The 25027-nt window shown below is 40.5% G+C and overlaps 1 protein-coding gene across 8 annotated transcripts in view; it reads left to right on the forward strand.

Moving 5' to 3' along the window:
* Nucleotides 1–25027, forward strand: part of Cdin1 (CDAN1 interacting nuclease 1) — a 211334-nt gene that overhangs the window by 82648 nt on the left and 103659 nt on the right. For all 8 annotated transcript variants that reach the window (XM_052723466.1, XM_052723468.1, XM_052723470.1 and 5 more), the window contains 3 exons: nucleotides 12417–12496; nucleotides 12846–12895; nucleotides 17720–17787. In XM_052723466.1, the coding sequence (XP_052579426.1) occupies nucleotides 12417–12496; nucleotides 12846–12895; nucleotides 17720–17787 (198 nt within the window). The remainder of the gene's footprint in view (nucleotides 1–12416; nucleotides 12497–12845; nucleotides 12896–17719; nucleotides 17788–25027) is intronic.

A 25027-nucleotide genomic window follows, 5' to 3' on the forward strand; every position in this document is an offset into this window, starting at 1 on the left:
CTTGAACGTATGCCCTAGCCTTCTTATCTGCACCTCTCTTAAAATTTAGGATAGGAAATTTAGGCTCTTCTTTTCCCATTGGGTGAGGGAGTCTGCTAGGAAAATATACTATTTCTTGTCTGTGCACTCTCTTTCCATGAATCCCTGTAATCCTGGGCAGCACTTTTAATGACTCCGAATCAGCTTTTCTCTAATGAACACAATGACAGACCTTATGATGTGGTGTGGGTCTTTGCCAGCACAGAACCTAGGAGATATAAATAAGTGGGCTAGCAGAGGGACTTGTGGGGGGAGGGGGAGAGGGCGGGGCTGGAATTCAGTGTCTTAAGGCAGAGATCTGCCCCCCTCACTGAATAGTGCATGCTTGGTCATACAAGCAGCCACCGTGGGATCACATTTTGGAGAATCCAGTTGTCTTTCCTCTGTAGACCATAATACACTTGAGGTATTGTCAGGTTTTCTGATGTTGTTTGCTCTTGTTTTAATCTTAAAGACTAGGTTTCACACTGTAGCTCAGGTTGTTTTGGGTCTCACTGTGGGGTCCAAGCTGGTCCCACACAAAAGAGTCCTCCTGTTTCAGCCTCCCAAATGCTAGAATTATAGGTATAGACCTCCATGCCTAGCTTTGTCAGGTTTTCTTTCCCATGAGCTTTTTTCTTCGGCTTTGGACTGGTTCTTTTCTTTACCCGTCTCCACTCTCAACCTCAGTTCCAGAAGAAGTAAGCAAAGTTAACATCTTTACAGGCCCTGCTTTCTCTGCCCAGAGCACAGAGGGCCTTGCCAGAAGGCTTAGGTGGCACTCTAACAGGCAGGATGCATCAATCCAGAAAGCTTCAGATGGCTTCAAATACAGAACTAGAGGTGGAGAAAATAGCCAAGGAACCCACAGACTGAATGGCTACAGCCGAGTCCTATCCCCTTCATTAAGCAGGCACGAGACATTGACAGCTTCTGCTAACTTCCCGTGCTGCATTTTCTTCATTGGGAAGATAACACTAGCTACCTCCTCGTTGGAACATCATAAAAATTTCAGTCAGTTAATTACAAGTGAAGTTTGTGGGGGTTTTGTTTCCTGTGGTGCTGGTGGGCAAACCCAGGTCACTGTGCATGCAATAGAAGCACTCTGCCACTGAACTATACCCTAGACCTAGCTGAAGCACTTTGAGTAAGGCCTGGCATACTGTATAAGTAAAGGTTTGATATTACTCGTTTGGTTTTTGTCCCCCCCTTTAGAAATGGTAAGTTGTGGGGCACAGTAAACTGCTTGCCATGCAAGCATGGGACTTGATTTCATTCTCTAGAACCAATATAAAAAGGCCAGCATGGTAGCAATGCATTTGTAATCCCAGGCCAGTGGGAAAGATAGATCCCTGGGGTGTGCTGGCTAGCCACATGGGCCTAATTAATGAGCTCAGTGAGAGACCTTGTCTCAAAAACCAAGGGTAAATGGCTCCCAAGAAACAAGACCCAAGGTTGTCTTCGGGCCCCCACTTATACAAGTGCATACATGTACAGGCACCCACGTACATTTGAACACACACAGTGAAATAGAAACTTGAGGTGCCTTACATCCCTAAGTGAACATTCCTCTGACATGGTACAAATATAAAACTAGCATTTCTGAAATTTTAGAAACTTAGCTATAGCATATGACTTTTTGGCACATCTGCCTGATACCACATAATATTTCTTGATATTTGTGTCATTTTTTTCCCCAATGTATTTAGTGTATGTGCACATACGTACATGCGTGTCTACATGTGCATATGTGAGTTAAGAGGACAGCTTTTGGGAGTTGGTTCTCAGCTTTCACCATGTGATTCCCAGGTGTCAAAACTAGGTGTTAAAGGTTGGTGTGCCCGAGTCATCTCAGCAGCCCCATTTACATATCCAAGTGGAAACTTATGTCTCTACTTTAAAAGATCGACTGTTTTGACATAAATATAAAATACTTATAGAATGATAGGTAATTGTTACCAAAGAAGTTATATTACATGCTAGTAAAGTCATTCTCATGCTTATGTCAGAAATAAACACACCCCTCTTGTGGGTACATATTCTAATATGTTTTCAACACTTTTCTAAGATATATTGAATTATATTGCTTCTTATTCTGTTTCCCCTTTATGAATTTTTTAGCCAATTCATTCATAATAAGAAAAACCACAGGTGAAGTTAAATGTACTTGGCTATAAAAAAAAAAAAGCACCCTACTAATAGGGACTACAAATAGGACTGGACTTTTGAGTAGCCTTCTCTTTCATTTGGTAGCGTGTTTATTCATTCGTTCAGCAGAGTACTGCATTGTTATCTTATAGCACCTGAGAGAAATCCTTCTGCTTTCAAACAGCACGTCAAGTGCTCTGATACAAATAGCTCCTTTGTCACCCCGTGAGCCATGCCTTCTCTCTCCATAGTGGTGGTACATAATCAGATGCACATATCCGTGGCAGTATAATAGCACATGATCAGCCCTGAAAACATACATGTAAGTAACATGTGGACTCCACAGCTTGTATTTAGGAATATATATGTAAATACAAATACTTACATGTATGCAATAATAATTGATGGAAAAAAAGAGGACAAGAGCAGGGAGGGGTATGTGAGAGGGTTTGGAGGGAGGAAAAGAAGGGAGAAATGTAATTAAAATACAGTCTTAAAAATAAAAAAAATAAGTTGCATAAGTGTTATGGCTGGGCAGGTCAATTTAAAAAAATTATAAAATTATTCTTAGATGGATGATCCTTTTTTTGTTTGTTTGTTTTGAAATGTGTCCTTATGACTCAAATCGTAGAGCAAAAGGATTCATTCCCAGAAGTTGACTTCTGACTTCCACAGACAAACTATGACATGCATCTCCCCACCCCCAACTAAATGAATAAATGTAGTTTAAAAAAAACATTTAAGGTTAAGAAACATTTGCTTAGCTAGGCATGCTGGCTAAAACATATGATCTTGGCACTTGGGAGGATGAGGCAGGAGGATCACTGCAAATTCAAGACCAATCTGAGGTACATACTGAGTTCTAGGCAAGCCTAAAACCTGAAACCCTGTCTCAAAAAGTTGGGTGCTGGTTCATAGAATTCAGGAATTCAGGTTTACATTCATCATCTTAGGAGATGCTGTGTAAGCTGTGGGGTAGAGAAGACATCAATGATCTTACCCAGCTGTGAACTCTACAAACTAGGACATCAACCTGTCAAGCAAGAAGTGCCTTGTTGCTTGAATCCTAAATGGTCTTATAATAAAAAAACCCAGAGCCAGATACTGGGGTAAACGCTGAAAGATCAGAGAGACAAAGGAACAAGCCACTAGAGAAACTTCTCACCAGTACCGAATCCTCAGGCCAAATGGAAGGCAAAATCATATCTCCTAAAATCCTCTGACTGAAAGCCTCTGAGTCCTCAGCCAAAGGGCATGTAGTTCCTGTCTCCTCGTGTCTTATATGTCTTTCTCTGCCCAGCCATATTACTTCTTTTTTTAGTGCTGGGATTCATGGTGTATGTGCTTCCCAAATACTGGTAGCAAAGGCATGAGATCTCAAGTGCTGGGACTAAAGGTGTGTGCCACCACTGCCTGGCTCTGTTTCTCTCCTAGACTGAATCAATCTCATATAGTCCAGGGTAGCTTTGAACTCACAGAGATCCAGATGGATCTCTGCCTCCCGAGTGCTAGGATTAAAGATGTGTACCACCACTGCCTGGCCTTTATGTTTAGTCTAGTGGCTGGCTCTGTCCTCTGATCCTCAGGCAAGCTTTATTTGATACACAATATATCACCACATTGCCTAGTTACGCAATACTGGCACTATTGGTCTGTGGCTAACCAACTGCTCTCTGAGTCCCACTCCAGAGCAGGGAATATATGCCCAGTCCTGTATACTTTCTGTCTAAAAATAAATGAATAAATTAATAAGTAGACAGAACAAATAAATAAAATGACTAAATCAATAAAAACAGAACAAACTAAAGGACACATGACAGGGAAGATCAGAGGCCCTGGGGGGAACTGACCATCAGTTAGCTAAATTGACAGAAAGTCATTGCCTTGTAAATATTTATGTTTATACATATTGACAGATTCTACTCTCAGCCTTAATCAGAGAAGCCTCTCTCCAGTGGATGATGATGAATGGAAAGACTCAGGGCTGCACAAAGGACTGAGAATAAGTGACAGATGAGGGCTTAGCCCCAAGTAAGACATTTCTACTGCCCTCTAAGGCCTGGGGAACACTGAGAAGGAGGGAGCAGAAAGAATAGAGCCAGAAGATAAAGAAAGGAGCTACAGAGTTCCATCTTCTGAGCAGGACAGTCATTACAATCAGGACCTCACAGCAGCTGTAGCTGCCGACCTGGACCTACGAGAATGAATCAATCCATTGACTGCCAGACATGGAGGGAGGAAGGACTGGGGGCATACACCTGGCTGCGGAACTATTCGCTACTGTATGTCCAGATGAGAACTCATTCCTTTCAGTTGTGTCCATACCCCACCAGGCCTCAATTATTTGTCCTAATTCAGTGGCATCATGGCTGGCCTTGGTCACACTGAATGGGTCACAAAACTAAAAGTCATGAGTCTAGGAAGGAGACTGAGGGTGGCGTTGATAGAGCCAGAAGGGAGATATGAGCAGATAGGAGGAAAGAGTAGTTAGAATGCATTACATGCATGTATGAAATTGCCAAAAATGTTAAACATTTTAAGTTTTTAATGTGAATAAATTAAACATCAAATTCAGAAATTTAGAGCTATATAATGCTGAGCTTAAGAATCAGAAAACTTGTGGCTTCATAAGTAGCGCTAAACTTGAGAGACTTTTCCTTATCATCTGGGGACCTATGATGACACTAATTCTTCCTATGTATTAGTTCCTGTATTAGTTATTTTCTCATTTTCCTGACAAAAGACCCGACAAAGCAGCTGAAGAGAAGCAGAAATGTCGATGGGGCTCATGGGTGATGGCTGCTCATCCTGACAGAGACGTCTTTGCAGCAGGAATATTAGGTAGCTGTTCATTGCATCTATAGTCCTGAGCCAGAGACAAAGATGAATGCTCAGCTCACTTTCTCCTTTTTGTTCAGTTTGGGATCTCAGCACATGGTATGGCACCCTCCATATTTAGAGCAGGGCTTCTCACCTCAATTAGCCCAACCTAGAAATTTCGCCCACAGACATAGCCAATGATTTGTCTGTTAGGTGATTTGAGATTTTGTCAAGTTGAGAATGTTAATCACCATGAGTACTTAGATATTTAAAGACAGCAGTAGTAACTATAGTAGTCTAAAAATTCCATTTTCTTACAATTTTTTAAAGTGTGGTATGATTTTTAAATCATAGCATTCTGATGAATCTCTTTTAAACAGTTGACAAAGTAACAATTGCCAAAAGATTGGTAGACAATAGAGTCCTTTCCAGTCTAAGAAATGAAGACTACGTGCAGGTTATAAAAACAAGAATGGCTTGAAGAGAGGAGGTAGGAATTGAACTGGGTTTCAAAGTTTAGGCCAAGGGAAAGATGAGAAAAAAAAAAATTGTAGTTCTGTGTAGGCTGTGTATAGGAGTTTGGGGAGGACTTTTGTAAAAATCCCAGCTTAGCCAGATGCTTAGCTAATAGCTGTCGGGCTATTCGATTGACTCAAGTTGGTGGGATACAGTGGTCCTGAAGCTGCAAGTTGCCAGAGTCATGGTTCTGATTATCATCAGGTCGTTCTTTGGAGATGAGATGCCTCCTTCTTTTACTTACGTGCTACTGGCATATTTGACAACTTTTAAATTTCTTACTTGATTACGTACTGGACAGAGCAGAACTTAATTTGTCCTGTGGGATTCAGTTGTCAGATGATGTCCAGCTGCATTAGGTATCACTTGTATGTTGTAAGGAAACCAATGGGCTAAAACCTGCAACTTGGAGGAACACCCCCATCTATAAAATTACAGCAAATACCAAAAACCAGCAAAATTACAGTTTCCCAGGAGAGACATTGACATGTTGATCCCTATAGAGATGAAGCTTGAGAGCTCCCTAACTTCAGTTTCCAAAGGCCTTGAACCAATTTTTGAAGAAAAGATTAAATGCTCACTAGTATTTAGGCTTGCTTGTCTTGGAGCTCAGTCTCTGTTGGCAGCCTCACACAAAGGAGAATCACCTGGTGCATCTTGGGAGTCTTACAGCATTGTGGTTTCCCAGGGGTAGCCAAATAGGCTCTATCACCACAGCTTCAACTGTACATGAACTTGTCTTCCAGATAGTCATGTCCTCTGTCTCTCTTTGCCCTTCCGTCACTCATCCTCTCTTCTATTGATAACCACTATCCATTCCACAGTCAGGCTGTGCATAAACTTCTTTGTGATCTTAGATTAGACATCTCAGTTAGATGGATAGGCTTTGTTTCAAGCCCAGGTGTAATCTAGCGAAAGCCACTGTTGGCTGTAGGTGGAACCTTGAGGGGTTTTCAGAGCATAGTCAGTTCATCTACTTGCTTGCATTAGGATCTTCTCCTAGTAGCTGGCTTCAAGGGAAGCAAACATTACCAATGTGAGTTTGAGGTCTGTGCCCTGTTTGATTGTGTATATGCCCTTAGCTAGGGAGAAAAAGAAAATCTTTTTCTACATGGCTATGGACAAACTTTATGTCAACATGCCTAATCCCGTTGAGAACACTTAAACCAAATACACGCACAAATAGAAGAATTTGTTACAGTTCTTTCCTAGGACAGATTTGATAGCGAACTGTACATTTTGACCAAAAAAGTATGTGTGGTGTGTATGCGTGCGTGCGTGCGTGCGTGCGTTTGTGTCTATGTGTATCTGTGTGTCTGATTTAAAGGCTAGCCTGGTATTGCCAGTCTTTGCTTTTGAGCAGATTTACTTGGCTGTCTATGGCTGTGGTACTGTCTACTTTAGGATCACACTCTTGACTTCATGGAGACCCCATGACGTCCTTCTTTTTTTGACTCACTCCCCAGTAGACAGTAATCCTGTACTTGCTGACAGTGCAGTGTTTGGAGGTGGAAGGCAAGCCACACTGTCAACAACAGTGGAGCCAGCATGTAAGCACTGTAAAAGCCCAAGTCTCAGTCAGCGGAAGTGCTTTATGGAGTTATTTTATTTAACCTTCACCACTGTCCTGGAAGTCCATTTCACTCTCCTTCACAGACAGGATAACTGAAGGTCACCAGGCCTAGAATTGAACATCTGCATGTAGATTAAATCATGAAAAAAGGACCAGGAATTTTTGTTGTTGTTGTTACTTACAATATATACCCTTAGGTTGTGGTGTATCAGGGAAAGAGAAAGAGATTAGGAAGAGATCAGCACATTGGTAGATTTGAATCCAAACTTAATGTTTGTTTACTGCCGAGAACCCAAACTAAGGGAATGGACAAGAGGATTCAAAAGATGAAAAACAAATTGAAAAATAGTTGGTAAAACTAAAGAATTAAGAATCGACTCTTTGAAAAAGTAGAAAGTGCTAGGGATATATTGAGTGATAGAGTACTTTCCTCTACCCCTCTACTTTCTTCTAAAATGCAAAACAACTGCTTGTGCGCTCTCTCGCTCGCGCTCTCTCTCTCTCTCTCTCTCTCTCTCTCTCTCTCTCTGTGTGTGTGTGTGTGTGTGTGTGTGTGTGTGTGTGCTCGCATGCACACATGAGCGTGTGTAGATGGGAACCCAAAAGGGAAAATAATTACACTGGTTATGGGACATGGAAGATTCAAGTTGGTACCAACCAGGAAGTTTCCTCCCAGATGGCCAGCTTTCATAGCACCAGAAGGTGCTACATAGGCTGCTGGGGAGAAGAGGTCACCAAGGGTCTTAACCTATGCACCTGTGGACTATAATAGTGATAACCCTGGCAAGAAATGCTCACAGGCGCAATAGTGGCGTGAACGTTACAGTGGTAACCAACCACCTTCTGATTGGAGTTAAGCCCTGCTCCACAGGAGGGAGCACATGTCTATACTATAAATCTGAGCAAAAACCCATGGGTGAGGAGATCACATGCCCTGGAGTGAATCTAATATCATTATTCTGTTAAATGGGTTAAAGGTCAAACTGTGCTCTAAATTCATATTTCTGTTCGCAAAGATTAGTTCATCTCTCAGACCTGGTGTTGAAGGCTGACGGTACTGTCTTATTTCCTTACATGTAGAAATGTCAAAGATTGGACACTTAGTTTAAAACCTTCTTTGAGAGGATGGCCAAAGGAATAGATGCAGAACATATTGGTTTCAAAGGAGTAACTTGATAAAGAAAAAAATGAGTAAAACTTAACTTGACAAAGAGATGAGAAAGGAGTGACAGAACATGAAACGTAAGAAAGTAAAGTCCAAATGTAAGTAACAGAAAAGAGTTTACCCAAATTAATACTAAAGCACATTATAAATACATGAGTCAAAGCACACAGCAACTCCATGAGTGTTTGTTATACTGATTTTGCACATTTCTTATGTTAGAAGCATTCTATAATGAACTCATTCAGAGTCTTAAGCATTCTGCCTCAGTCGAAACATTACTGCCATCTCTTGTGACATGCTTTATCCAATGTCTGCCCTTTGCTGTTCATGTGGCCATGGCTCCAAGTGGCTTGACTTCTTATTTTGTGCCTTCTTTCTAGAAAGGAGAAATCTGTATCTGCTGCAGTACAAAGCATCAGGAAGGGAGAACAGGCTTTCTGTCTCCATGGTCAAAAAAATTGGAGGACCACACTGTGCCCAGTTAATGCTGCTCCTATGTACATGTGTTTAGAGCTGACCACTTAGAATTGGAAAAGATATCAAAGGGCTCATCCCTGGAGAAAACCAGTTCTCTCTCACTCAGCAGTCATTGACTGCCTATAGCTCTTCATCTAGAGATGGGGCCTTGTGAAATCTCACTGATCCATGTTGACATGTATGGCTATTAAGTAGATCTTTAGGCATCTTGCTAATATTGCTGAGATGTCCTGGTACAGCATCCTTGTTGTGTCTAGAAGGCACTGTGTCACAGCAGGCATCCTTTTTCTCTAACTCTTACAGTCTTTCCACCCCCTCTTCCACAGTGTTCCCTGAACCTTAGGTTTAAGGTTTGGGACACCCAGCACCAGTTAGTACACCTCAATTTGCAGGTTTTACAGTTTAATTAAAAAATAACTAACTCTCTTTATTTTGTTCTTTGCTTTTGTAATCAACTTATTATCATTATATTATATGTAACCAACATAATGTTATAATGTTTTCTCTTCAACATATTAAATGGGCTTTTTTCTTCTATTTTTGTGGTGTGTGTGTGTGTGTGTGTGTGTGTGTGTGTGTGTGTGTGTGTGTGTTATGTGTGTGTGTACATGTGAAAGCCCCAGGTTGATGTTGGAGATCATCCTCAATTGTTCTTCCATTTTTTTCAAAGGGTGTCTTACTCAAAGCTAGAGTTTACCAATATGGCTTGGCTAGTCTTGTTAGTCACTTCACTCTGAGGGTCCCCTGTCTCTGCCTTCTGAGTGCTGTACAACACGGCCACCATACTTACACTTGGCATTTACATGGGTTCTGAGGATCCAAACTCTGTCCTCAGATTTGTATGGCAAGCACTTTAACCACCAAGTCAGCTCCCCAACTGAATCCTGAGAAGCGTACCATTTAAAGGTTTATATTGTGATGAAATTAAAACCATTACTCTCTTTTTTGATGTTTCCTTTTTTCCCCTCAAAATAAATGACCTACATTTCTCAGACATTGGAACATTGACTGTCTTATTGAAAAAAGAGCCTTTAAAAATTATTTGAACAGTGGATTTGCATGTAATTTGTTAAGAGGTCAGTAATTTTCCACTGGCTAGCACTTTGGGTCACATTTGGCCTATAAATAATGTTTTCTTCACATGGGCCTGAATTTACATTGCAACACCTTTGCACCTCATGACCAGGTGTGCACAGAGAAGGCTGCTGTTTCCCTGAGTAACGTAGAAGGAGGTACGTGCCATTAGCCTCTGCGAGTGAGTGACAGACCAAAGGAAGTATTCTCAGAGAAGGCGACCACACATGTGAACAACTGCTTTGATCTCCACCATCTGGCTAGGCTTTAGAATTATGCCAGGGAAAGTGGGCAGGTTCACCAGGCACATTATTGTCTCCTCAGTGCTGTTCCCACATCATCTGTTCCTAAGTAAGGTGATGGGTTACTGTTTCATATTCTCAGTATCCATACCACTAATCCATGGTAATTTCTGTCAAAAATAATTGAGTATAGCCAAGGTTTATAAAACACAGCGAACATCTAAGTCTCATTTGGTTCAGACTACTACTTGAACTTTAACAAAATGATGTGGCAGCTGTTTTCTCAAGAAACTCACATGAGAACTGTTTAGAGCAGTCAACTCAAATAATAGCATCACTTCCTACAGATGAAGTCATTGAATGCAAGGGGCCACACTGTTTGCTATTTTGCTGAACTGGTTGCAAGACAGGATTGGATGAGATAGCTAGGTGATGCTCTTTTGAGATTCCATATGGGCTCTCCCCATTACTGCAAACATGTGTTTGCAAATATCTGTTACATGTATCAGTGATGCTATAAGCATGCAGTCATGTAACTAGCATAGACAATAATTAAAATGATTTTTTTTTGAGAATCAGTTCTACACTAAAGATGCTGTCATCTTATTTCTTTCCACAGTGTTTACTACCATATCCCATATCTGTCAGTGACCCAAGGTCACTGAAGTTGATAGAGAACATGATAGTAAAAACTAAGCTTAAATTATCCAAGTACTAAAATCATACCCAGCTATGACCTTTACTAACTTTCTTAACTAGATAATTGTACAAGTGGCATTCAGACAGTCCCTGCATGAGTCATTCCCTACGCCATCCTCCTAAATATTTGAGGTTGATTCCATAGGAGGATTCTTACAGAATTGATCTGCACCAGGAGCAGGACCAGGGTGTTCTACCTAGCTTTCATAGCTTTGCAACTCACATACACCCTTCTCATGATGTTTTCCTTTCTGCCCTTCTAACATGGTGGTTCCTGGGATTTCAGACTAGTTTGCAGGTAGATGAGACATATTCGGGGTGGAAATTTTATTTACATATAAAATGTATCTACTTCCTATCCACCCTGCCCTCTCCAAATGATAGACCCTCTATGATGTTGTTTGAATCTTAGATGGTCTTTTAATTTAAAAACAAAACAAAACAAAACAACCCAGAGCCAGATATCAGAGTGAAAGCTGAAAGATCAGAGAAGCAGAACAGCCAGCCACTAGTTCTTACCTCTGCAAAATCCTCAGCCTAAAGAGAGTTAGTTTCTGTTTCCTCACACCTTATATACCTTTCTCTGCCCTGCCATATTACTTCCTGGGATTAAAGGCATGTGTGTTTTCCAAGCAAAGGCATGAGATCTCAAGTTCTGGGATTAAAGGTGTGTGCCACCACTGCCTGACCTCTATGTCTAATCTAGTGGATGGCTCTGTCCTTTGATCCTCAGGCAAGTTTATTAGGGTACACAATATATCACCACACTATACTCATAAGTTCCACACATAGGACTCTATCAACTACTAATAGGGAATGCATGAGAGAAAATCGTGTCTATATTTATATACAGACTTTTCTTATTCAGTAAAGACAGTGTAACAATGACTTACATGCCATTTGTATTGAGTTAGATTACAAGCAATCTAAAGACAGAGCATATATCAGATTGTGGGGTATGTTATGTACAAATATTGTAGTGTTTCTTATAAGGAAATTGAGCAGTCATAGACTATGGTCTCTGTCAGAGGTTCTGGAAATAATAGATACAAGAAGACAATAGTATACACACACACACACACACACACACACACACACACACACACACACACACACACAGAGTTTCCTCATTTCAGATTCCACAGTTCTAAGCCTGTCTTACCTGTATTCCTCGCCTGTGAAATGGACATAACAACTGGTGGCAGTTGATGGGAATGATTTTGGACAGATTTAGTATTGAGAGATGTTTTTATTGGCATTAGTGAAGCCTGTGAGTCTGGCCTGCCCTAGTTAACTTGTACAAGTACAGGTGCTTGGGAATAAGATCTCTACCTGTAAAAGTTAAATCTTTTCTGGTTATTGCTATTGGGTTGTTTTTTTTTCCCGAAGTTGGCTTTTCCAAAGCTGATTAGTCTGCAAATAGACATATGCTTTAGGTCTACACTTGTTAATTTACCTTGGAAAAAATCAAGTCACTGTAAAGTCTGGCGATGTAGTTTACAAATACTTGGCAAAAAAATGATCTAATTAAAAGCTTCTCTTAGATGAAAATCTTGGGGAAATGATCAGTATCAGTACTGTTTTTCTTTTCATGATCTGTGTGTACCTTGGTATACGTCACTTCTCATGTCATATTAAAAGTGTGTTGACTGTCTGCTAATAGTTCATCTCTTTCCTTCTACAGCCTCCAAGTCTGTTATAAATAATATGCTACGGGACCCTTCTCAGATTCCAGATGGAGTTCTAGCCAACCAGGTCTATCAGGTATTAATCACAGCTGTTTTCAGTGGCGATGCTGTTATCTGCCTAGCCAAGTAGAGGATTTTAAACCTCATTTAATTACTGTCATCATAAACTATCACTGAGGTCAGGGCGCACCATAAATGGCAATGCAATATTTTCGAGGAGAGCATTTTACTTTTTAATAGCTTGCTTTTATAGTAAATAAAAAGCATGCAATTTTTGTTTTCTGTGATTAAATCTGAATAGCCTTTTGATAGCTTTCTTTTGGGTGGTGGGGGGGGTGAGGAAAGGTAATGACTGCTTTTAGAATATTTACTGTGGTGGGTTTGTAGTCACCCTAGCCTATAACCCTTCTCTTATTTGTCCACAGTGCATTGTGAACGACTGCTGTTATGGACCGCTGGTGGACTGCATCAAGCAGTATCCTTCCCCATAAAATTTTAGGTGCACAATTGACGAGCTCAGAGTCGATGGAGGAGATGTGTCTAGCTTTAACCTGACATAAAGTTCTGCTTCACAAAACACATTTCATCCTCTCCTATTTTACATTCCATCAACTGGAGGGTCACTGCAGACCACTCTTCTCTGCCGCTTAGGAAAGCTCAGCAAGGCCACCGGAAGATGTCAGTTCGGCAGGTGCACATCTGCATGCTTATTTCACTGCTCGGTTTCCAGTGAGCCTCAGGTGCAGAGTCATTAGGCAGGGACCACACTGTCTTGGAGTGTATCTAACCATCCCAGTGGCCAGTTTTAAAGTATAACAAAGTTCCATTTTCAATGGGCCAAATTCAGTTGAGTGTTCTAGAATAAATTTTGAACCTAGACTTAAAGAATGGTGCTATTAAAATGCCACCAGAGACTGCCACATTTTAAAGGGCAGTAGACTGTCTTTGCTTACATACTGACTGCAGTCTGCACTCTCATTTGGATTCCTAATAAATGTTTTTAGAGAAAAAGTGCTAATTTTTCCTTTGGAACCGACTTTAAGACTGTGAAAGCTGATATCCAGTCATTGGTTATTAAAGCCACTGAGGTTCCTAAGGAGTTAATGCTTACTTCTTAAAATTAGGCTGGATGAATGGCAGTGATTTCAATAGAGATTATTGATAAATGATATGGCATGACAGTGAGAATTTTGATAACATGTTAGGGAAAAGAGTACTTTCTTAAACAATACTCATAATTTTTGGTGGAAATCATTTAAAAACACAGCCTTCCTGGGCTAGATTTTCATAGCAGGGATGACACAGGGGTCAGCTCTGACTAAGGGATAACCAGTCAGAATTTTTGTTGGATTCTCTTGCAAACGGAGTGTGTACGCGCACATATCCACACATGCACATATGTGTGTGCATATCCATACATATATGTGTGTATTCATATTCATATGTGCACATATATGTGTGTGCATACCACATGTGCATATATGTGTTTGTGCGTGTGTATATTTATTTATATCCTTCTAGTTTCACAAAGGCTTAGAGACACTTAGGAAAACATTTTGAGACATGGTTTTGCTCTATTATCCAAGCTGTCCTTGTGTTCCCAATCCTCCTGCCTGCATTTCCTTTGTGTTATTGCGAATGTGTATTTCCACACCTGACTCAAGCTTTTTCAGAAGAAAATTACTTTCTTTCCTAAAGACACAGTTAAGATTTGGCATAATCTTTGAACAAAGCCCTCTCACAAGAATATTCAGTAACTAGGGTGTAGCTTTTTATATATGCATTCTCTGATCTGGTCCCTTAACTAAAATGAACCAAACCATGATATTGTCAAAAGCTGGCTTTTTTTATTAGACTAAAGTGTAACTATGCTTCTATTTTTGGTGTGAAATTAATGGTAGTGTTAAAAGTTGTAGGAGGGCCAACCTCACATTGCCTCAGTGATAAACTTCAGCACATTTATATAACAACTGACACCATCTCAGAGTGTCTAGGGCTGAATTACATGCTAATTTCAAAGCACATAAAATAGTTAAAAATCAATTTAAAGTTAAGGTTTTAAAAGCATAATGTCTTTTGAAGGATTGCATATTGATTTTAAATATAACTCTCTAATTATATATGCATGGACTAAAGTATGAAGTCAACTGCTTTGTAAATGCCAGGAGGCTATTTTTCAGTAATAGTTGAGATGCTTACGGGAAACTCGATTGCTGTATTGCTGGCGAAGAAAATAGCTTGTGAGGTTATTTACAAGTTTTGCCCCATGGTCACTACCATACATCAATAATAGGTATCCTTATAGACAGTGTCTAAGTGTTTCTGCTTATGGAGCATTATAAATTCTGTCTGGAATATTTTCCTTGTATACATATATATTTTTTTGCCATTATTCATGTTCTCTTTTGGCTGTGTATTGTCAGTAGGATTTAATGGACTATATAATTTCAATTGATAAATATAATGATGTATGTATATAAATGGTATTCAGTGACTAGATTCCAATTTTGGCAGTTCCGTTATGCTTATTACCAGTAAAAATTACTGCTTTTATAAACTTTATTTTGTAGACCTTGCATTTTTATGTCTATATCAAACAAAGCATAATCAAGAAGTATATCTTTTGAAAATTTAAAATTGGTGATTGGAGTAACTATGCAAAATAAAGCAGGCTGGGGAGTTTGTGGAGAGACTGATTGTATCTCTGCATTGAAATGGTGTCAGTTTGTAAATAAGCTTGCAAAGATGTTTCCTAGACTGATCATCAGGAATTATTTTATTTCACACTGGATGAAATGATTGGTTTTCTTTGTAAGTGAGAAATGCTTTTCTGTGTGGTCCTGATCATTGTGGTAATGTTTGTTTGCTTTGCTTACCCTCACCAAAGTACATCAGTTTCTTACAAAGAAAGCACACATTTGGTAAATGGAATAGATGCAGAACCTCCTTACTCCATTATGAAAATGTTACCTGTAGCCATTCGTGTTTGGAGAATAAAGCAAAGTGGTCACTTGCTAAAATGGCACACCAGTCCCAGTGGTGAAGAGGATGTCTTGCCAGGGTGCTTTGCTTCTCCTTTGGTGCCTGCTGTGCTTGTTTGTTTATTTATTTATTTTGTGTAGTATGTGCCCCGCACCCCCATACCTTTGCCTCTGCACCTCATTTCCACCAAGCAAACTCCGTGAAGAAGCAGCCACTTGAGCTCACCCATGTGGGACTCGAGGCCACAGCTGTGAGACGAAGGTCTGAAGAGAGCAGCCAAGGGGGATGAGGACTCAGGAAGCATCCGGGGCTGTGGCTTTCTGTACTGTACCATCAGTAACCTCAGGTCCATGATGCAACGTGGTAGATGTAAATAATTTACAACAACAAAAGTGAGAGCACATTTACGTGGAAAGAAGTAAATAATTTAGTTTGAAAATGTGGGATACCCTGGTAATGAGAGACCATTGAGACTTAGAGATCAATTGTCTTCAATAGACTCAGAAAATGTGTGAAATTCTGCGATTTCAAATTTTTGCTTGCTTTTTTTTTTTATACCTAGTTAAAAAATTAAACAAATGCAGTCATGTGCATTGGACGAGAAACAAAAACAGAACAGGGCAGGGGCAGAGATGGTGACTTTGGCCTTATTTCGATCATGGACAAAAGTGATTGCATTTCTTGAATTAGGAGATTTTAGTGACAGTCACCTGTAATTCATTGATAAAGGGTAGGGTAACTTTTTTTTTTAAAACTGGTAATAAAGAAGTTACCTTTTGCCGGGCAGTGGTAGCGCACGCCTTTAATCCCAGCACTCGGGAGGCAGAGCCAGGCGGATCTCTGTGAGTTCGAGGCCAGCCTGGGCTACCAAGTGAGTTCCAGGAAAGGCGCAAAGCTACACAGAGAAACCCTGTCTCGAAAAACCAAAAAAAAAAAAAAAAAAAAAAAAAAGAAGTTACCTTTTGATTTAAGTTGAATGCTTGCAATGCATGATCAGAATAGTCATCTCTGGTAAGTCAAGGAGTGCTACACTCGTGTTGATGTGGGGTTGGGTGGGGTGGACAATGAAGGAGGTGATCCTGACTGTTTCTACTGAGTGCCTTCAATTGGTCTGAAAGACCAGAATAGTGGAACACTTTTTGAGACTTAGAATAGTCTCTTTCTTCAGAAAAGAAGGCAAACTTTGCCTCTGCCTTCTGTATTTATAAGCCATAGGACCTTGAGCTCAGTCCTCAGCATTTCTAAACCTTGCTTTATATGAATGAGAAATGGGACTAAGATTATCTACTCTTGGAGTTGTTGTGAAGACTCAAATAAGATCTCAGGGTGTTTAGCCTAAAGGTTTAGGCTATGCATTTAGCTAAATCCTTAAAGATCTAGCATAAAGCATTTGTGGTCCTTAGGAAGCATTGACTAGTATTATATAATTCTGATGCTTTTGGAAAGGGGTGTGATCAAACACATTCCTTGGAGAGAGCTCTTTCCTGCCTTTACTTACTTGTTTTCCTTCATTGCTAGAGATGGACCCAGGTTTCAAGAGTGCTGGGCAAACACTGTACCACTGGGTTGTACTCTCAACCCTCCCCCTTTGCGTTCCCACACATTTACTAGCTTCCTGCGGTTTCTTCTCTGAGTCCCTTTCCCTGTCTGCTAAAACAAGCCTTTTTATACTTGTGAGGACCGAATAACATATTTCAATCACATGATATGATGTCTGCCATGGAGAAAGCATTGGAACAGTTTATATGTTCCTGTGTGCATCTGTTCGTGTGCATTTGTATTTGTTCTTGTGCTTAAAAATATAACACACACACATACACACACACACATCCACATACACACAGGCAACAGCCTTTGTACCCCTGAAAGTGAAGCAGAAGGTGATGACTGGCAAATGGATCTCACAAGTTTCTAGGACTCTTAAGATTGGAAACTGTTGGAGCAAAGACTGGTTAGTTACTGTTCTTTCTTGTATTCAGTGAGTGTTTAGTTAATATGTACTAAATTGAATTGGAGGGCTGTTTTTTAATACAAATTAATGAATATTTTAAGTGATACCTCTATTTTTAAAAGAAATTAAAATCACAGTGATTTATAAATCGTTGTTGGCCAAAATATATGTGTTATAGAAAAATTCTGCTGCCTTATTTAAATGAGGGGAAAATGCATGTAGAAATTTCCTTCCTCAAAGGTGTAAGCTGAGTAGGAAGGCTTTTGTATAGTTACCATAACTCTCCATTTCATCTCAACATGAAGGAGAATTTTCCTGATAGTTCAGCCCTTCTCTGTGTGTTGCCTCCTTAACTAAAATGTCTAGTGCTATTGGCTATGAGCATGAAGTCCTGCTGAGAGACTTACTTCTGAAGAAAAACCTGTCCTTCCTAGGTAAGTGTTGCTCAGGTTCTCTGGCATGTAGTGTCATTATGGGGACTTAAAGATAGAGTTTTCAAATCTTCCACCTGCAGGTAGTATGTACTGAAGGGAGAGAAGATGATGATTGATGCTCTGCATGGTGTCTTTTATTGATTTAGACCTGAGCAGGAGCTCTCTTACTCAATCCCCTATGTAGACAGCACATGCACGGGCTTGCAATTAATATTTTATAGAATAAGTGGCTGAAAAAATGCTTTAATATCTGTTGCAGTATTACTTTTGGTGTCATGAGATATTAACCATAATCTAAACCTTATGAGAGAGAGAAACAAAGAAATATTGTCTATAAAATGCTTTATATATTAAAGAGAATACTTGGAAAAATTCATGTTAGGTATGTTTGTCTTTTCATATAGGAAAGTCCTGTTATTGAAAAGCAAAATATTAAGCTCTTATTGTTTTCATGCCCGATATTAATTGCATCATAGATTTAGTATGATTTTTCAAAATCCCCCTAAATGTGCATTCATAAGTGACCCAGTAGAGAATCTTACTGTACAGTGTTATTTCTTTTCAATGTCTCTTCATCATTATAAATAAAGGCTGGAAGGACATCCATGTAACAATGGAGCATGGAAACCATAAAGCACCCAACAAAGCATTCATTTCTTCCCTCTGTTGGATCTGTGATAACTAACAAAAGATCCACACCAGTCGTGCTAGTAAGCAGGTTCATGCAGACACTGAAGAACCTTTATAGTTTAGTTTTAGGGACAAAAAAGGAAAACATTCCATTACTTAATTTTATTATAAAATGGACAGCAAATTAGCCAAGGAAAGTCAAATCCATAAAACCTAGAACAGATGTTTTCATACTGCCCAGGCTTTTTATTCCACTGGAGAGTGGAGAAGGATGTATTGCAAGATTGTTGGTACTTTGAAGCTGAGAAAGATCACAAATATTCACTAATCAGGGTTTAAGAAAGTTGATAAATTAAGAAAATGGTCTCCAGTTAGTGAATTTCAACAGTAGAAACAGCCAAGTATTTTCATATAAGAAGGGCAACTGAATTCTGGAGCCTATGGAAATAATGTAGTGTGGGAATAAACTTCCTTTGAAAAATGCATAATGCTGAATGAAATGGGTAACAGCTCTGAGCTGTAATAATATAGTTATAATATGTGCCCACGAGGCACTGTAACGTGTGTTTCAGAACAATAGCTTTCTGATAATATTATAAAGTGTGTGATCTACCATTTATTCAGCTGCAGGTCAATGTGGACACAGCCAAGTCTAATTTTTCTTTAAAGTCACTAGCTAAGTAGTTGTCTTTTCAGAGCTGATTGGTGTTATTCTTTGCCACCATCTGTCTGTGGACAAGTCAGGCCCCCTCGGGTCCATTTCTTTGTCTAGCCTAACTTCTGAATGCTTCCTCCCTGAGGACTAGCAGACTCCAACTGGAAGAAAGAACAGAGAGTTTAGATGTGACCTAAATTTAGGTCTAGAATCTTAGATAACTGGAATTGAGTGTGTTAGACTAGATTTACTTCATCTGACAAATACCAGTGCTAGAATATGTTCAAATAATTGTTTCCAATTGCACAAATGTACAGAAATATTTAAATATTGAGTTTGATGGGCCCCACATACTCCTTTGTGCTCTGAGATATACAGGGCATTATTTGTTGGAAACATACCTGTTTTGTGAGTTTTCTTGAAGGGAATAAGAACAAATGCCTGTTCACCCTAGATAGGGAACTGACTACAGACCAAACAGTTACAAGCGAGTTGTAATCCGTGACCCTTTAAGTTTGCCAGGGTTGCTTACAAGAGCATGAATGACCCAAAGGCCGCTGCATCCCAGTACAAGTGAAGATTCAGGAAAGCTTCATCCTGCAGTTTCCTGTACAACCTGTAGTCACACCATGAGAAGGAATCTCTTCCTCTCTTAGTATGACGTTTCAGACTCCCCCTCTCTGCATTCATAAGTGACCCAGTAGAGAATCTTACTGTCCAATGTTATTTCTTTTTCAACATCTCTTCATCATTAGAATGAAGCCTGGAAGGACATCCATGTAATAATGGAGCATGGAAACCATAAAGCAATTGTTTACTGCATTTGTGACCTTGACCTTGTGAATCTTGCAACTTCGCTAGCTCATTAAGTTCCTTTAGCCTCCTGGGCCTTCTAAGGCCTAACTTCGATGTCCTCAGCCCCTGAGATTCACGGGACCTCAGCTGATAATGCCAGGTGTCCTGTATGAGCCAGTCCATCAGGGCTTGACTTTCTCACCCCCTTTGCTCATGCAGCTCTAGTCTCAAGGAGGCATAGTGATTGTATCACAGTTTCTCTGCTTTGCTGCCATTCAGGATGTCATCCATCCCATGTCCCACAGCCTTATGAACCAAGCTGTGGGTGACTCCTCCATGACTTGTTTAAAAGCTTTCATATTATCCCAAGCAGTTCTGAAGCAGAATGCTCTTTGCTTGTTACAGTTTCCTGTACTAGACCTTCTGCATGCTGAACTGGATGTTTTCTTGTCCTCTGTATTAAAGCTGGGACCTGAGCAGTGTTGTCTATGACTTCTATCTCACTCTTTCCCTATCTTACTCTTCCTACAGGTTCCATGTTTATTTAGATCGTTTAGATCCCAGGAAAAGCTTATTCTAGTTTCTTTTTTGCTTTGCATACTGACAGCTACAAGCTAACACATCCATCCCATCTTTCATTTTTTTGTGCCTGTGTCTTTTCTCATTGTAACTCCACTCTTCCATGGTCAGGTTCTTTCTAAGTGAACAGCTGAGACTCAGTTGCCTGTTTTATAGTCCAAAGCAACACCCCGGCAACAGCCTGCTTTTGATCCTGGTCCATTTGTGCTACTTTCAGACATGGCAATGTACTGTTAAGTTTACCAGCCATTTAGGGAACAACCCCATACTCATTCGAGCATGGCAATGTACTGTTAAGTTTACCAGCCGTTTAGGGAACAACCCCATACTCATTCGAGACACCATTCATCAAGGGAGTATGTTACACCGTATAACATAGAGGAGGACAGGTACTGTAGGACTCCCCTGAAGATACTCGCCTTTAAACTGGCTTCGATATGCTTGCATGTCTCACCACCTGTTTCAGGGAGCATGGACCTCCCACTCTGGGAGGGAAAGCAGCATTCCATACCACCTGGAGAAGGGTAACCATTTCAGAGTCACCGTCTGAGGTCAGACTCAGTTGTGGTTCTATCTCCCATTGCAGAGACTGTATAACTGCCGCTCCCTGCAACTCATCTCAGATTCTGGTAGTCCCGGTTAGGGTACCAGTTTTGCTGTGTGCCTTTGCTTTGTGTGACTTGAACAGACATTGACCACACAAAGTAGGTCATCAGTGACACACAAGAAGGGCTTCCACCCAAGTCATGACTAAAGCAGTGAGCCACTGAGTTTATTGAAGTTACTTCCAGGCACTTGTGACTCAGAGGCAGCTGCATCACAGAAAAGTCCTCCCCACTGTGATCTCGAAAGCTCTGTGCTAGAGCTCACTGTATGACATGCAGTCAGTTCCTCTGAAGGGAGTCTCCTCTACCTGGCCCTTGGCCACTGTTTCTATAAGCTGGGGGAGCAGCTTTGGGGATCTTGCAACTTGCCGAGCCTTGTGTATTTTGTTAGCTTTCTGAGTCTCAGAAAACTGTCTCCTCCCTCGAGGACAGATGTTTCATTTTCAGTTCAGAGGAAATAGCCACCTGACAATACTCTCAGAAGATGCCTAACTGATGTTAGCAATGAAGGAACAGTAGTAAGTTAGGACAAGTCCATACAACAATTGTAGTTATGTGTAGACTATTTCCTCATCAGAATACAAAAACTTGTTCATTTATTCTATGCATTGTAAGTCTTCTAATGCAGCATTTGCCTTATCCGTTTGTTTATGGTTAAAACTTGAAAATCTAAATCTTGTATGAAATATTGTTGCGGAATTATTGTTCTTTTACCTTATAAATAACTCCTTAGTGATTAATTAGCTGCAAAGTATTGCACCAGGTAAATTTAAATAGATGGTTATTTTAAAGGAAGTGTGGGGAAATCTCAGTATATAAACATCGCTAATCCAACCATATTCTTTCTTGCTTCCGTGTCTGGTCCTTGAATGTTGTTGCAGACATTGTAAATGTTGGCCTCGTTTTGATTCCTTAATAGGCAGAAATAATTTCTCTTTCTCCCTCCACCTCTCCCTTCCTCCACTTCTATTCTAGACTCCTTTTACAAAACAGTTTTTCTTTTGCTTATTGCTTAAACATTAATTCTTTGTAATTTAGAGCTTATGACTTCCCTTGAATCATTTTATTCTGTTGTAGAATTTCCACCCATTGTATTTTTTCTGACCTCTACTTCTCACCAATAGAAAAGAAAATTAAGTACTGTTTTTATAGCCTTAATTCTGTCTTGAATTTCTTTGTCTTGTAACTATTAGCTGAGCAGTTTCAGTGATGTAGGAATTAGCCAGGCACCCTAGGACGGAGTATTTGTGGGGGAGGGTCTTGAGAATTGAAAATATACATTTACTCATATGGATTTATCCTGTCTTAAAAACTTGTCTGTTTCATATTATACAAGTATTTGAAATAAGACAGTTAGTTTTAATTTCTCCAACTAAGAAGTGATATTTATTCCACAAGTTAGCTAATGAGTACGATTGTAAGAAGGAGACATACAGCAGTGAAGGTCCTGCTTTTGTAGAGCTCTGGTCCCTGTCCTGGAGAAGTGGGGTTCTGTCTAGTGTACCCTACTTAGCAGGCATCTGCTTAGTATCTTCTCAGTGGAAGTAAAATATACTAGTGGTGATTTGTACACTGAGTTCTTTTGTTGTTTGTTTAGTTGTTTGTTGTTTTTACTTGCTTTGTTTAAACTTTGTAATTATGTGTACATATGCAGGTATGTGTACATGTGTGCAGGTTCCCACAGAGGACAAAGGCTTCAGATCACCTGCAGCTGGAGTTACAAGTGGTTTTGAGCTGCCCTATGTGCCCTACTAGAAATAGATTTGGATCCTTTGCAAGAATTGTACATGTTCTTTACTATGGAGCTCTCTCTAGCTCCTTTTTTTATACTAAAAGCCAATAGGGGCATGCATATACTATTCCTGTCCTAAAAGCTAAAAGCTGATAGCTAAATTTTTGAGGTTAAAAAACCGCTGCTGCCTCCTAAATTGTTTTTTTTTAATTTGTATTTTTATTTTGCAATACAATTCAGTTCTACATATCAGCCACGGATTCCCTTGTTCTCCCCCCTATGGCCCCCCTCACCTTCCCCCCAGCCCACCCCCCCCATTCCCATCTCCTCCAGGGCAAAGCCTCCCCCGAGGACTGAGATCAACCTGGTAGACTCAGTCCAGGCAGGTCCAGTCCCCTCCTCCCAGGCCGAGCCAAGCGATCCTGCATAGGCCCCAGGTTTCAAACAGTCAACTCATGCAATGAGCACAGGACCCGGTCCCACTGCCTGGATGCCTCCCAAACAGATCAAGCCAATCAACTGTCTCACCCATTCAGAGGGCCTGATCCAGTTGGTGACCCCTCAGCCATAGGTTCATAGTTCATGTGTTTCCATTTGTTTGGCTATTTGTCCCTGTGCTTTATCCAACCTTGGTCTCAACAATTCTTGCTCATATAAACCCTCCTCATTCTCGCTAATTGGACTCCCAGAGATCTACCTGGGGCCCAGCCATGGATCTCTGCATCCAGATATCTCAGTAGTTGGATGGGGTTTCTAGCACGACAATTAGGGTGTTTGGCCATCCCATCACCAGAGTAGGTCAGTTCGGGCTGTATCTCGACCATTGCCATCAGTCTGTTGTGGGGGTATCTTTGTGGATTTCTGTGGGCCTCTCTAGCACTTTGCTTCTTCCTATTCTCATGTGGTCTTCATTTACCATGGTCTCCTATTCCTTGTTCTCCCTCTCTGTTGTTGATCCAGCTGGGATCTCCCGCTCCCCCAAGTTCTCTTTCCCTGGACCCTCACCCTTCATTACCCCCACTCATGACCAGGCTGTTCATGTAGATCTCTTCCATTTCTCTGTCATTGGGCGATCCCTGTGTCTTTCTTGGGGTCCTGTTTTCCAGGTAGCCTCCCCGGTGATGTGAGTAGCAGTCCAGTCATCCTTTTTCCACATCTAGTATCCTCCTATGAGTGAGTACATACCATGTTTGTCTTTCTGAGTCTGGGTTACCTCACTCAGGATGATTTTTTCTAGATCCATCCATTTGTCTGCAAACTTCATGATGTCATTGGTTTTCTCTGCTGAGTAGTATTCCATTGTGTAAACAGTCCAATTGAGGAATGGGCTATGGAACTAAACAGAGAATTCTCAACAGAGGAAACTCAAATGGCTGAAAGACATTTAAGGAATTGCTCAACATCCCTAATCATTAGGGAAATGCAAATCAAATAACTCTGAGATACCACCTTACGCCTGTCAGAATGGCTAAGATCAAAAACACTGAAGACACCTTATGCTGGAGAGGATGTGGAGCTAGGGGAACTCTCCTCCACTGCTGGTGGGAATGCAAGCTTGTACAACCACTTTAGAAATCAATATGGCGCTTTCTTAGAAAATTGGGAATCCATCTCCCCCAAGATCCAGCTATACCACTCTTGGGCATATACCCAAGGAATGCTCAACCACATCACAAGCGCACTTGTTCAGCTATGTTCATATCAGCATTGTTTGTAACAGCCAGAACATGGAAACAACCTAGATGCCCTTCAACTGAAGAATGGATAAACAAAATGTGGTACTAAATTGTTTTTACTGAAGTCACAACAATAGAATTTTGTACATTGCTCAGCTCCCTTCTCCAGGATTCCCCTGGGACCTCCAGGATGGTTGCTTTGACTCCCCAGGTTGACTCTCTTGCCATTGTGCTCAGCAGTCTTTTAAGTGCTTCTTACGGGAAGGCACTGTGGAGGATTTGAAAAGTTGACTCAAGTATGAAAACTTAGAAGAAGTTTTACTGCAGACCTCTGTGTATCAGCAGTTCTTTCCACAGGTCACTCACTCAGAATCAACAATGAGTAGTTTAAAGTCTCAGAACATATCAGGAACCACCACCCATATCCTAGTTCAAGTGCACAGAGAGCTCTCATCTTAGAATTGACCAGAAAGTATAGTGACCTTCCTGATGGCCTCTTCTTTGAAGTCACTGTATTCCCAGTACCAACAAAATAGGAAATGTTTTACCTACTGCGTCTCTTGTGAGA

This window comes from Peromyscus californicus, unplaced genomic scaffold (genome assembly GCF_007827085.1).
Source record: "Peromyscus californicus insignis strain IS unplaced genomic scaffold, ASM782708v3 Scaffold_7__1_contigs__length_154581171, whole genome shotgun sequence".
NCBI lineage: Eukaryota > Metazoa > Chordata > Mammalia > Rodentia > Cricetidae > Peromyscus > Peromyscus californicus.